This window comes from Calliphora vicina, chromosome X, assembly GCF_958450345.1.
Source record: "Calliphora vicina chromosome X, idCalVici1.1, whole genome shotgun sequence".
NCBI lineage: Eukaryota > Metazoa > Arthropoda > Insecta > Diptera > Calliphoridae > Calliphora > Calliphora vicina.
In genome coordinates this window covers 4826314-4840140 of record NC_088785.1, presented here as the reverse complement: position 1 = coordinate 4840140, position 13827 = coordinate 4826314, and the positions used below count along the sequence as shown (strand labels likewise).

Here is a 13827-nt window from a genome sequence, read left to right as displayed (position 1 = left end):
ATTTTAATTTTTCTCGAAATATCTTAATTTTGTTTCTAAATTTTTTGTTCAAGTGGCCTGAAACACGTTAAGGTCTGGCGAATTTGTAATAAAATAAAAAGAATTTTGAATCAAATTTTGTCATTTATATCTCATTACAACGATAATTACGTACATATTTCGATTCTTTTGCATTCAATTGCAAAAGTATTTATTTAGTAGCAAAATTTTTTCAAAAACTGAAAAATTTGCATTTTTCTCTAATTTTGGCGATAATACAGTTTTTGGGTCATTTTGAACCAAAGGAGATACAGGGTTAATTTCCAAAACTTTTTTTAATGTAATATTCATTAGTATAAATAAATCTACATATTTCTAGAAAACAATGCAGAAAGTTAACGAGTTTCACCTATTTATTCCATATTTATTTTTTGCATATATCTGAACTTTGACCTCGATGCGCGTCCAGAAATCGTTGCCCGATTTGACTCAAATTTTCAGCACTTAACATTTAGGCCTAGTGTCACAATATTCCACCCGGCACTCTTTGAAATCTAAAAAAAAAAATCGGCTGTCACTCTAATATACATATGTACATATTAGTATCCAAGATATACATATGTATGCAAAAATAGTTCCCAAAGTCAATAGTCGTAAGTATTTGTAAATATTTGTTATTTTGACTGAAATATAACATTATTTTTTCTACCACCAACATACAGTAGCCCAATAAAGTCTACATACAGGAATTCTAATTAAATTTCTTTCGTTGAAAGCTGTATTTGTTAGTTAAAAGTAATGAAATATATTTGTTAAAAAAATAAATTCACACCAAAAAACATTAAAACAACATCACTTAACTCGGGTTTAGCAACATTTCCTATCACGTCCAAAATTTCACCGTTATTAGAATTTTTGATTCTGAGTCAAATAACGAAATTTTTTTAGGTATAGCCCCTAAAAGTAGGCGTGACCGAGAATAATTTTTTCGTTATTTTACTCAGAATCAATAACTCTAACGGTGAAATTTTGGGCGTTATTTGAATTTTTTTTTGCTATAATCGACATAAGCCATGTATTATTATCAGGGAAACCGGAAATATGCTCTAAAAAAAGCGTTTTAGGCGCTTTAAATATGCAGTAAAAACTTTAAAATATGCTCTTATAATTTAAAAAATATGCTCTTAAAAAAACAAACTTTTACATAATTTTTAACCAAAAAAAATTTACTTAAATTTTCAAATAAAAATCGATGTCTATTGGATCTGAAAACATTTTTAAACATAGAAAATGTTCTTTCGACATCAACTGATGTTACAGGAGCAAATTTAAAAGACAATATTTATTTAACACTTAGAACGGTTAAGTTTGAATTAGAACTAAAATTTGATATTTAGATGGAGCTATTATTAAAATAGTGCTTATTTTATATTAAAAACAAGTAAGAGAGCTATATTCGGCTGTGCCGAATCTTATATACCCTTCACCTAATTATACTTCAAAATAAAAAATTTAAATATTTTTAGGTGAACAAAAATTTGTTTCAGTTTTTTAATTTTTTGGATAAAAAAATTTTTCGAATTGTTATTTTAAATTTTAAAAAAATTATTTCTGTTTTTTAAATTTTTTTTTGGTGAAAAGCCATCTATTTTTCAATTTTGAATTTTAAACAAAGGAAGTAAAAACCTGTAACACAACAGCGAAAAATAAGTAAGACAAAATTTGTTTTTGATACTTAAAAAGTAAAATATGCTCTAAAAAACGCAAAATATGACATAAATATGCTCTTAAAACAAATATATGCAAAAATATGTATTTAAGGGTAAAATATGCAAAAATATGCACTAACAAATCGATGCCAAAATTCTTAAATAGTTCTGAAACGTGTAAATATCTTATCCATGTGCTCATTAGACTCACCAGAAAAAACATGCATTTGCATATTTTGGTTTCCCTGATTATTATATATCTCACAAAAAAAACTTAAAAAAACTGCTTTAAATTAAAGTAACATAATAATTTTTACTGTATGTAGACTTTCTTGGGCTACTGTACATACGTTTAAAATTTAAATAAGACACATTGAACAATTCTGCATACATATATCATTTATATCCAAAACCAAAACCCATTTTTTATAACTGCTAAATAATCGTCATGTAATAGTTCTTCTGTGTCTAATAAATGGCTGTGATATTTTTTTAAATTAAACAAAATAACTATACAAACCGGTTAACCGATTGAAATTACCAAAGCCAAAACTGTTTATACTTTACTTCCTTGGTTTATTTAGATATGCAAGAGATCTATCTGTTAAACGAAATAGTTATTACAACGAAAAACAACAAAAACAAAATAGATCAATACTCGTTAGATTGTTTGATTGTCATGCTTTAACAATTATTTTTTAATAAAGCATATTCTTAGGCGCATAATTTTATTTATAAATGCATGAAAATCCGCCCCCTATGCATATCTTATGCATAAACAAACTTGCGAACTTTCGCACATTTATCTACAACAAAAATTGTGACGTGAATTATCTTAAAGTTTTGAGGAATTCATTTAATGGACTTAATTGAACTATAGTGAAAGCTGTAAAATATATATAAATAAATATAATTAAGTTATATTAACCTCATCTGTTATTTCAGCATTCCTTAGGGCAGCCAATTTTTTCTCTAGATCTGCTATTGAACTTTGAGTAAGAGCACCTTGTCGTTGATTGAAATTATTTGTTGTTGAATCAGCGCTACCTGCTGAAATTGATTGCACCGTTTTTTCCAAACTATTTTGCTTCGAGAGCTTTTGAAAAACTTGAGTATTCTCCGTTATATCATTTTCCAAATTTGTATATTGGGCTTGTACACTTTCATTACTCTCTATAAGATTAGTTAAATTTTGCAAATCATTACCAACACTATTGTCAAGAGAAGTTCTTCGGGAATTATATGTTGAAGAAGATCTTGTAGAGCTCAACGGACCAGTCGGTGTGCTGTGACCCAAAGAATGACATGACGTATTCGCTACTGATTTCTACATGAGTAAAAAACAAACAAAAAAACATATTATATATCATAAATGCATAAAACGAAATAAGAAAATACAACAAATCACCCTTCAACACATTTTCAATATAAAATATATTTCCTTTTAAATTGAAATCTACACAGACGAACAACATAAAAATAATAGAATAACTAGATAAGAAATTAAGTAAAAAATAACTTAAACTCTTTGCATACGTTATATATGTATAAGATAAATTATATTTTTATAGACACACACCATCTTTATATTTACATAAGATAATAAATATACTTCGTCCACCCATTTTGCATGAAGTTTGGTTATTAATTATAAGTTTACATTTTCAAGATTTTTGTTCTAGGAATAACCGATTACTCGTAAATCAAATTTTATAATCCATTATGTTTAAATTTCTTAGCCTGTTCCTATATGTGTAAGTAATTAGGACATTTTATACAGAACGCAGGCAATGTACCAATAGCTTTTTAAATATTTATATTCTGACTATATTTAAATTATTTTAAATTTTCTAAAATCGAAATAGCAACCCTGCAGTTCATTGAACTAGTTCCGCTATGTCGAATTAGTTAGCCACTGAGAACTACCACTAGTGAATTTTCAACCCACCCGCAACGTTATTGACTGGTGAATTTAACACGGGGATGCCATTGCAGGTGGCCGATTGGCACACTCTGCATAACACTTCACTATTAAGTTCAATAGTACGATTAATCCAGCATTTGAGAAAAAAAAGAAAAAATAAATTTTTTGAATCCGCTAATCACTAAGCCACAGAGCTCCTATTTGTACTGCTCTCTATTTGTTATTAAGAAGTACATGTGAGTCTACCAGTGTTGCCACTTCATGTGTAATTACACATATTGTGTGTAATTTTAACTTGGATGTGTAGCCCATGTGGAATTGAGTGAATGTGTAATTCATGTGTGATTTTAAATTCCAATTATATCCAAAATATATTGTCAATGTATGTCTTTTATCTATATTTTGGATTTTAATTGAATGAATAATGAATTGTGGATTGTTCAGATTTCAAAACCGACTGAAATAAATAAGTACATTTATGAGGAAAAGTAGCTATATCCTCTATTTTAGTTGATAAATAAAAATCCAGTATCTCAAAATGTATTCATATTTATTATATTGTACTCGTTTGTTACTCAGTATAATGGAATTATGGTGACGTGAAATAAGGCCATAGGTAATAAGGTCATATGGCCTTATTACACATTGTATTGAGAAATAAGACCATATGACTTTATTACCACCGTGGTAGTGAAATAAAGTCATAATCAATAATTGGCCAAAGTAGAAATAAAGCCATATCAGTGCAAAATTGCTTGTTATCTATATATATAAAAGAGTAACGTTACTGACTGACTGACTGACTGACTGACTGACTGACTGATTCATCATCGCACAGCCCAAACGGCTGAAGCTAGAATCACGAAATTTTAACTGTGGGTTCCTCCCTCCCCAAAACGATCCGATAAGAAGGGATTTTTGGAAATTCGAACGTTTAGGGGGTAAAAACGGGTAAATTCGGTAACCTTATATCTTCAAAACTAATAAAGATACAAAAAAACTTAAAGTTTCATGTTACTCCATTTAAAAAATAAGCTGACAGGTGTTTCGTACTTTTTCGAAATTCGAAACATTTAGGGGAGAAAAAGGGTAAAAACTGTATTTTGGTACTTTTTTTGCACCCTATGTATCTTTTAAACCATTAAACATAGAAACAAATTTTAAAAAATAAAAAATATAAGTTTGGTACTTTTTGGAAATTCGAACCCTTAAGGGATAAAAATTGTGTTTATTTTTGGTACTTTTTCATAAAATATGTTTTTCTATAATTTGACATAGGCATACGAATATTTTATTATGAGCTCCCACCACGATACAGAAATTTATTTGAATTAAATTTTACCAAAACAATGGGGATAAAAAAGGTACCAAAAAGGGGATAAAATCGGAAAAATACATTTTATTGAAATTATTAAGCCAATTTTGATAATTTTTTTAACACTGGTTCCTGGGTTCATACAAAAATTAACTAACAGGGTGTTATTTGGAACTCGAGTGCCAAGGTGTATATTGGGCCAAATCCGGGTAAACAGTTTGGTACTTTTTTAAAACATATTTTTTCTTGGGCATATTAACACAGATTTTAATATTTTGAGACATGTCTGTAGCATAAACAATTTTGGCAAAATGGAATATTTTTAAAGGTCGAACTTGAGGGGTGTTCGAGGAAGAAAAGGGAAATTGGTACTTTTCTCCTAATGGTACTTTTTTAATATTTTAAATTATTGCACTTATCGACATTAAAGTTAGCTGATTTGTATCTGAGTGAAGTTTGTGTTAGGCATAGGCTACAATATTTTGGTACCAAAATGTGAGAACTGAACTATAGGTACTTTTTTGTTCTTCTAATGGTACTTTTTTGAAATTTCTATAACAATGGACTTAGAAACATGAAATTAAACATATATGGTCCTAAGTGAGTGAGAATTCTAGGGGGAGACTTTTTGGTACTTTTTCTTTATTCGATTGGTACTTTTTGTAATTTTTTCACCAATGAACCTAGAAACATGAAATAAAGCTTATATGGAACCGAGTGAGTGGGAACCCACAATTGTGGGGTTTTTGGTACTTTTTCTATATTCTAATGGTACTTTTTTGAATTTTCTATAACAATGGACTTAGAGACATGAAATTAAGCATATATGGCCCTAAGTGAGTGAGAATTCTAGGGGGAGACTTTTTGGTACTTTTTCTTTATTCGAATGGTACTTTTTGTAATTTCTTCGCCAATGAACCTAAAAACATGAAATTAAGCTTATACGGACCGGAGTGAGTGGGAATCTACAAGTGACTGCTTTTTGGTACTTTTTCTATATTCTAATGGTACTTTTTGAATTTTCTGTAATAATGGACATAGAAATATGAAGTTAAGCATATATGGTTCTAAGTAAGTGAGAATTCTATGGGGAGAGTTTTTGGTACTTTTTGTTTATTCTAATGGTACTTTTTTTAATTTTCTATAACAATGAACTTAGAAACATGAAATTAAGCATATATGGTCCTAAGTAAGTGAGAATTCTAGGGGGAGACTTTTTGGTACTTTTTCTTTAATCGAATGGTACTTTTTGTAATTTCTTCACCAATGAACCTAGAAACATGAAATAAAGCTTACATGGGCCCGAGTGGGTGGGAATCCACACGTGGCTGCTTTTTGGTACTTTTTCTATCTTATAATGGTACTTTTTGAATTTTCTACAATAAAGGACCTAGAAACATGAAATTAAGCGTATATGGTCCTATGTGAGTGAAAAATTTTCTATAACAATGGACTTAGAAACATGAAATTAAGCATACACGGTCCTAAGTCAGTGATAATTCTAGGGAGAGATTTTTGGTACTTTTTTTTAATCGAATGGTACTTTTTGTAATTTCTTCACCAATGAACCTAGAAACATGAAATAAAGCTTACATGGGCCAGAGTGGGTGGGCATCTACAAGTGACTGCTTTTTGGTACTTTTTCTATATTATAATGGTACTTTTTGAATTTTCTATAATAATGGACCTAGAAATATGTAATTAAGCGTATATGGTCCTATGTGAGTAAAAATTCAAGCGGATACTTCATGGTACTTTTTCTTTATTTTAATGGTACTTTTTTTAATTTTATATAACAATGGACTTAGAAACATGAAATTAAGCATACACGGTCCTAAGTCAGTGAGAATTCTAGGGGGAGACTTTTTGGTACTTTTTCTCTATTCGAATGGTACTTTTTGTAATTTCTTCACCAATGAACCTAGAAACATGAAGTAAAGCTTATATGGACCGGAGTGAGTGGGAATCCACAAGTGCCTGATTTTTGGTACTTTTTGTATATTGTAGCGGTACTTTTTGAATTTTCTGTAATAATGGCCATAAAAATATGAAATTAATCGTATATGTTCTAAAGTGAGTGAGAATTCTAGGGATGGACTTTTTGGTACTTTTTCTTTATTCGAATGGTACTTTTTGTAATTTCTTCACCAATTAACCTAAAACCATGAAATTAAGCTTATATGGGAGTGAGTGGGAAACCACAAGTGGGGCCTTTTTGGTACTTTTTTTATATTCTAATGGTACTTTTTGAATTTTCTGTAAAAATGGACATAGAAATATGAAATTAGGCGTCTATGGTCCCAAGTGAGTGAAATTTCAAGGCGCTTGTACTTTTTCTTTGTTCTCATACGTAGTTTTGTGAATTTACTATAATAATGGACCTAGCGTTTCCAAAAAACCAAAGAATTTCAAAACCGCGGTTTCGTTTTTTTTTGGGTTTTGTGATAATTTTTAAATATTTATTGTTATAGAAACAAAATTAGTTGATAATATAGGAAAGGCTATACAAATTTAAAATTCAAAATTGACGGGTTATGGTTTAGTGAATGCGAATTCACTTGATTGATTATCACCAATGGTACTATTTGTTTATTGCAATGGCACTTTTTGAATATTTTATAATAATTTTAGGCACACATGATTTTAAATGAATTTGAATTCACAAAAGGTGACTTTAGTGGTAACTTTCTTTTGCATTTTCTATAATAATGGACCCAGAAATATGAAATTAGACATTTACAATTAGATTCACAAAGGGAGACTTAATAGTACTATTTCATTCTTCTAATTGGGGTGGCGAAGCGCACCGGGTCTGCTAGTAATTACATAAATACATATGTATAGTTATTTTAGAGTGAAAGACAGTGCCGCGACAAAAAAATATTTTATAATCATTTGCAAGAAAGGCTTCATATAGCGAAGCCGCCTGCCGCGTTCCATGGAGGAGAAAGTCCCTAAGAGCGGCCACAGGCCCCCAATAAATAAAACCTTTTCCTGCGAATCCGAATAGTTGCTGGCCATACTACTGAGTGCAAAAAAACTTGTCTTCGCAAATAAAGTTTTTCTGCGTGGCGGCCTGCGGCCGCTCTTAGGGACTTTCTCCTCCATGGAACGCGGCAGGTGGCTTCGCTAAATAAAGCCTTTCTTGTAAATAAATTATTAAAAAATACTTTTTTGGAGTGGATGTTCTTTAATTTTTGATAAAACTTTCTTTTCTTGGCAAATTAAATAAATCATTTTAGCAAACAAAAAATTGTCTAAGATGCAATAATGTCATAATGGCTTTATTTCACTTCTTCCATGGAAATAAGGTCATATGGTCTTATTTCTCAACACAATGTGTAATAAGGCCATATGACCTTTTTGCCTATGGCCTTATTTCACTGCACATGGAATTACATGTACCAAGATCGCCCGGTGGCCGAAATTCGAAAACCATATAAGTTTTATTAATATTGGTGGACAATAACATACTTAAAAGTGTACCACAAAAAAACGTGTGTCCTATTTATGTATAAGATGAAGATATGAATCAAGTTTGAACTAAATTAACATTAAGGTTTGCAGAAAAATACGATAAGTAATTTGAAGATTGCTATGTTTGGTTTTCCAAGTGGACATTTCGTCTTTTGTGATAGTTTTGTTTGCGTAATATTGGTAATAGAAACTAAATTTTAGTTTATATATAAGACTTTTAATTCCAACATGAAAAAAATATAAAACAACAAATACTATTCAATAACTATACATTTTTACAAGTTATTACAAATTGTTATTGGAAAAACGTTAATTTTCAAAATAACCCAAAATCGAAAATTTCAAATTTATAACTACAAATTTTAAAAATATAAACGTTACAAGATTTTACTGCTAAAGTATTTACTGGGAAGGAAAATGATCAGAGCTATAATTTTTAAACTGAAAACAAAACTAATTTCCAAGCACTTAATATAAATTAGGAATAAATTAAAATTCGAAAGCAAACAGTGTGCTATTTTTTAAATATTGTTAAATTTGTAATAGAAATGTAACAATTTCCAATGGAACAATCTCCGAATGGACATTGATTAATATTAGTTAAAAGCGAATTTGGAATTGACATATTTAACTGATCTCAAGAATGCATTAAATTAGAAAAATTCACAAAAAAGAGATTGCTAACTTTGTTTTAATACCCCTCATATATCCAATTCCTGGATAAATTAAAATCACCGCAAGTGAAAATTGTCCATTGACAATAAAGTGATCGTATTTGGTCCAAACATCCCAGAGTCCACTGTGATAAACATTTTATATTCATCACAATTTTACACAATTTCTCGTATTGAAATCACGAAAATTTATTTACACGTGTAATTTTTTCTCGTATGCACAGTGGGGGATTTGAAAAAAAAAGTGGAAATAAATCTGTAACTTCTAAACGAATAGCCCGATTTTAATAAAATGTTCCATGGCTATAGAGGAGGTGTCGATAAGTTTAAGTTTTGAATTTGGGCTTAAACAACCAAGGGGGGGCCGAGCCACAATGCCCCAAAGTGGGGCACCTCGGGTATATCAAAAATTAAAAATGATGCCAAATTTTTGTTTGCGATCCGATTTGAAAGATTTTTATATATATGTAATGTACTAGACGAGATCTACATATATTATCTCTTATAGTTTACGAGTTATTCGCATTTGAAAAGTAAAATTTTATTTTTTTTGCCTACCTTGGTCTGCCATTTTCCTCTATAGCCATGGGAAATTTTATTAAAATCGGGCAATTCGTTTAGAAGTTACAGATTTAATTTATGTGTTATTTAGGCATGTGTAATTTATAATTTTCTTGGTGGCAACACTGGAGTCTATTTTTGCTTTTTTTAATTATCAGAGAGAACGATTGTAAGTCTACTCTCATATTCTGATGCAGAAAATACAGAAAATGGCTGCAGTTGCAGTCGTGTGGCAGCTACTGAATTTTTTTAAAGACGGCAGCTACAAAGTAAACAGCTGATTTATAATTCAGTGGTGTCACTTTAATTTTTAAAATTCCAAATGAAATTGGGAAAATTCTAATTGAAATTAAGAAAGATCCAAATGAAATTGAGAAAATTTTATTTTACTCTACATAAATAAATATTATAATATACATTAAACAAAAAAACATATGTACACAGTCTTATTGATCAACAGGCATATCTTGAAATTCCAAAGTGCTTTGGTGGAATGATGTTGTATTTTGTATAGCTCTACTGCAATCTCCAGTAGTTATACAGGACTTGGAATCGTTAATTAATTCTTGAAGATATAAAATCCTCTGCTCTCCTATATTAGGAGGATTTACGGTTGGTATATTCATCCTTGACTTCGCAATACTTTTGATTTTGGACCAAATTATTTCAATAGGGTTAAGCATTGGTGAATAGGGATTCAATGGTGAAAGGGTTTCTGGAAAAGTTGTCGAAAATTTCACATAAACGACTGTGGCAAGGGGCATTGTCACATACCAAAACGAGTTCAGATAACTGATTACCCAACTCTTGCTATGAACACTTTTTACCCATTCGTTTGCGCTTTCGGCAGTGAACGAACCTCTGCGACTTTCCATTTGAATAATACCTGCGGTACCAATTGCACTTATTAGGTGGATATCTGGGCCACGAGAAGTAGGTATCGAAAGAACTGTTCGGGATCCAACACAAGACCAACCATGTTTTCTACGACAAAATAAATTCAAATTGGTCTTTCTACCCACACCACCACATCTTTCCACATCTGATATAATCGTTAATTTGGTTTTTTTTAGTTTAAAATAATTTATATAATGTTTCTCAATTTTATTTAGAATTTTCCCAATTTCATTTGGAATTTTCTCAATTTCAATTGGAATTTTCCCATTGGAAATTCTCAATATCATTTGGAATTTTCTAAATTTAAAATGGAAATTCTCAATTTCATTTGGAATTTTCTCAATTTCAATTTGAAATTCTAGAATTTTCTCAATTTCAATGAAAAATTTACTCTAAAAAAAATTTTTCGACAATGGTTTGTGTTAATCCTTGTTGTAGGTGTATAATTTTACATGAGAGTTTTCATAAACAAATTATATACATATATCGTGATTGGCAATTGTAGCCAAAAGATTTGAGAAAGAGTAATTGTTTTAAAAGATATTTACGATTTTTGCGATTTAGGTCGGATAACTCATCAAAATTTTAAACATAGTTAAGGCATAATCAATGTTAAAATATATTTTTTCCATACAAAAAAAATATTTAAACATTAAATTTTAGTAAGAATTGTGCTAAATTTCCCAATTATTGATAAAGATGTACATAAAAATAATTGTGTAAAATAACTGGAAAAAAATATTTTTAAAATATTTAAAAAAAAATTTAATTAAAAATTATTTCTGTCGATTTTTCAGAATATATTGGACACAAATAGAAATTAGCCTAATAGAAATAGAAATTAGCCTAATGCTTTAACACATTCAAGACAGCAGGCTACCAACTTCAATCTGTCAAAAATAAAATGCTCACTTTTATATGAAAACGATTATTTTGACGACAGCGCAGCTACACGGACACACGTCTACTCATGCCGATGTAGCCGAATTAGTCAAATTTCTATTTTTGTTAACTACAAAACAGAAATAGTGTTGCTAATATAATAAAAAATGGAAATCAAATATGTGCTTAAAAAAATATATTTTTTTTACTTAATTAAGAGAAGTTTCTGATAACCATATTGAAATAAATTAATAACAGGTACATAATTAATTATAACCATATATATATTTTTACTCAAAATAATTGTTTCAATCTTAATTACTTTGGAATTTTGTACGGTTATTTTTTATTAAAGTGGAATCACTGAATTATAAATCAGCTGTTTACTTTGTAGCTGTCGTCTTTAAAATAATTCAGTAGCTGCCACACGACTACAACTTCAGCTAGCAGAATTTGTGTTCGTGTAGTCGTGTAACCTGTTGTCTTGAATGTGTTTAATGCATAATTCGGCTGCAGCGGCAAAAGCAATCGAGCTGTCGTGTAGCTGTGCTGTCGTCAAATTTTTTTTTTTATTTTTGACAGGTTGCAGTTGGTATCCTGCTGTCTTCAATGTGATTAATGCATGAGTGCCAAAATACTAACGGCCACATTCAGCATTACATCGAAGTGGTATATTTTAATAGATTTTATTTCTTGAATTTATGTTCAAAAACTTAAGGCGAATATGTAAATATTGTTTGTTACTAAATACGCAAATGATAACCATTTAACTACCATTTTAGCAGCCACAGCGAACTAGTTTGTTGTACAACTGAGGTTTCCCATTGATACTTTTCAAACTGCTTGGAAATCCTAGGCTGACAAACAAACGTCACCAATCGGACAGACAATTTAATTTTGATCCAAAACTTCTCTATTTTTTTTGTTGGACACATAAATTAGCTATAACTATTTGTGTAAATTTCGTTGTTTAATTTTAAACGTCGCACAGTGCAAAAAAGGTTTGTTGCAAAAAAAGTTGCAACAAATCTGAATCTTCTAAACTACAAGTCCGATTGCAAAATAATGTATGAGCGTAGGTTGTAGGAGAGTACATGGACTATAAATTAAATTTGTGACCACCCAGTTAAAATACAAGTTGAGATATTGAGGTGTCAAAGTCGATGATCTCTGGTGATATTTTCGAAAAACAAAATGAAGTCAAGGTAAAAACGAACATTTTAAAGTATATTAGTATTTCGTGAAATACATGCATTTCTTTACTTGCTTTATTACGAAGTTTCATTCATTAAAATCTGTATATATTTCTACAAGATTTCCTAACCAGAGGTGGTCGACTTTGACACCCTGCTTTTTATTCTAGCAGACAGGTCACAAATTTTAAATATGTGAAATAAATCTCAGCCATTTATGGACCGATTTTACTGAGGATCCAGAATATATACATATATTAAATTGTTCTTTTCTTAACTATCTATATATCTATCTATATATGTATATAAAAATGAAATGGTCCATGTATGTAATGGCATCACGTGATAACGGCTGGAGCGATTTGGCTGATATTTTTATTCGATTCGAAATTTTCAGGATAAGGTTTGTAAAAAAAAAATGCAAAATAAATAAATAAGAGCAGGCAGGTGTATGTGGGTTGGAGAAACTAGAAGAACTAACATTAGTCAATGCTACCGGGCGAAGCCGGGGCGGTCAACTAGTTTAAAATAAATAGCTGTAGGTAGACAATACATATGTTGTATTCCTTATATTAACCAAACTTCATTTCCGGGAGATTAGTTAGCATGGACGGTGTTAGTCAGTCAGTCTAATGCATATTTGTTAACACATACAAATTAAATAACAAACAAAATGTTAAATCAAAAATATACAGATTCAAAACAACACTCACTGCATTCAACACTAATATAATTAATACCTCTTCTTGAGTTTGCTGTAAACTAATATGTGGCTGGGATGTTGTTTGCTGTTGTTGTATATTGACTTGATCGTTGTTAATAGAAGCCACAATAGCTGAGGCAAATGCTTGCGCATGTGTTATGTTTTCCAATTCAATTTTAAGTTGTTCTAATGAATTGTTCGTGTTGCTACCCGTATTTGTAACAGAACTGGTTCCAAAACCTGGTGGTTTCGTTACATTATTTGCCGTAACTACATCATCATTAGTGGCAAATTTGTCCGTTGTTTGTTCTGAATTTTCTTTATTTTCCGTATTTGATGGTGATGTAGTTGAGCTTTTTTTGCAGCTTTGATCTGTATTGTTTTCTGCCTCTTCTATGTTATATTTAACATGTTGTTGTATATCGTTCACATTTCCTTCAAGTGACAATAAAATAAAAAATCATATAAAAATTAAAGAGGGAACGTGTTTCAGAAAAATAAGTAATAAACAAA

At 30.2% G+C, this 13827-nt stretch overlaps 1 protein-coding gene across 2 annotated transcripts in view; it reads right to left on the bottom strand.

Moving 5' to 3' along the window:
• The window catches only part of LOC135962857 (serine/threonine-protein kinase Wnk-like), a 68746-nt gene that overhangs the window by 9751 nt on the left and 45168 nt on the right, over positions 1 to 13827 (bottom strand). For both annotated transcript variants that reach the window (XM_065514768.1, XM_065514769.1), the window contains 2 exons: positions 13352 to 13749; positions 2617 to 3015 (listed from right to left, as the gene is read on the bottom strand). In XM_065514768.1, coding sequence (XP_065370840.1) covers positions 2617 to 3015; positions 13352 to 13749 — 797 coding nt within the window. The remainder of the gene's footprint in view (positions 1 to 2616; positions 3016 to 13351; positions 13750 to 13827) is intronic.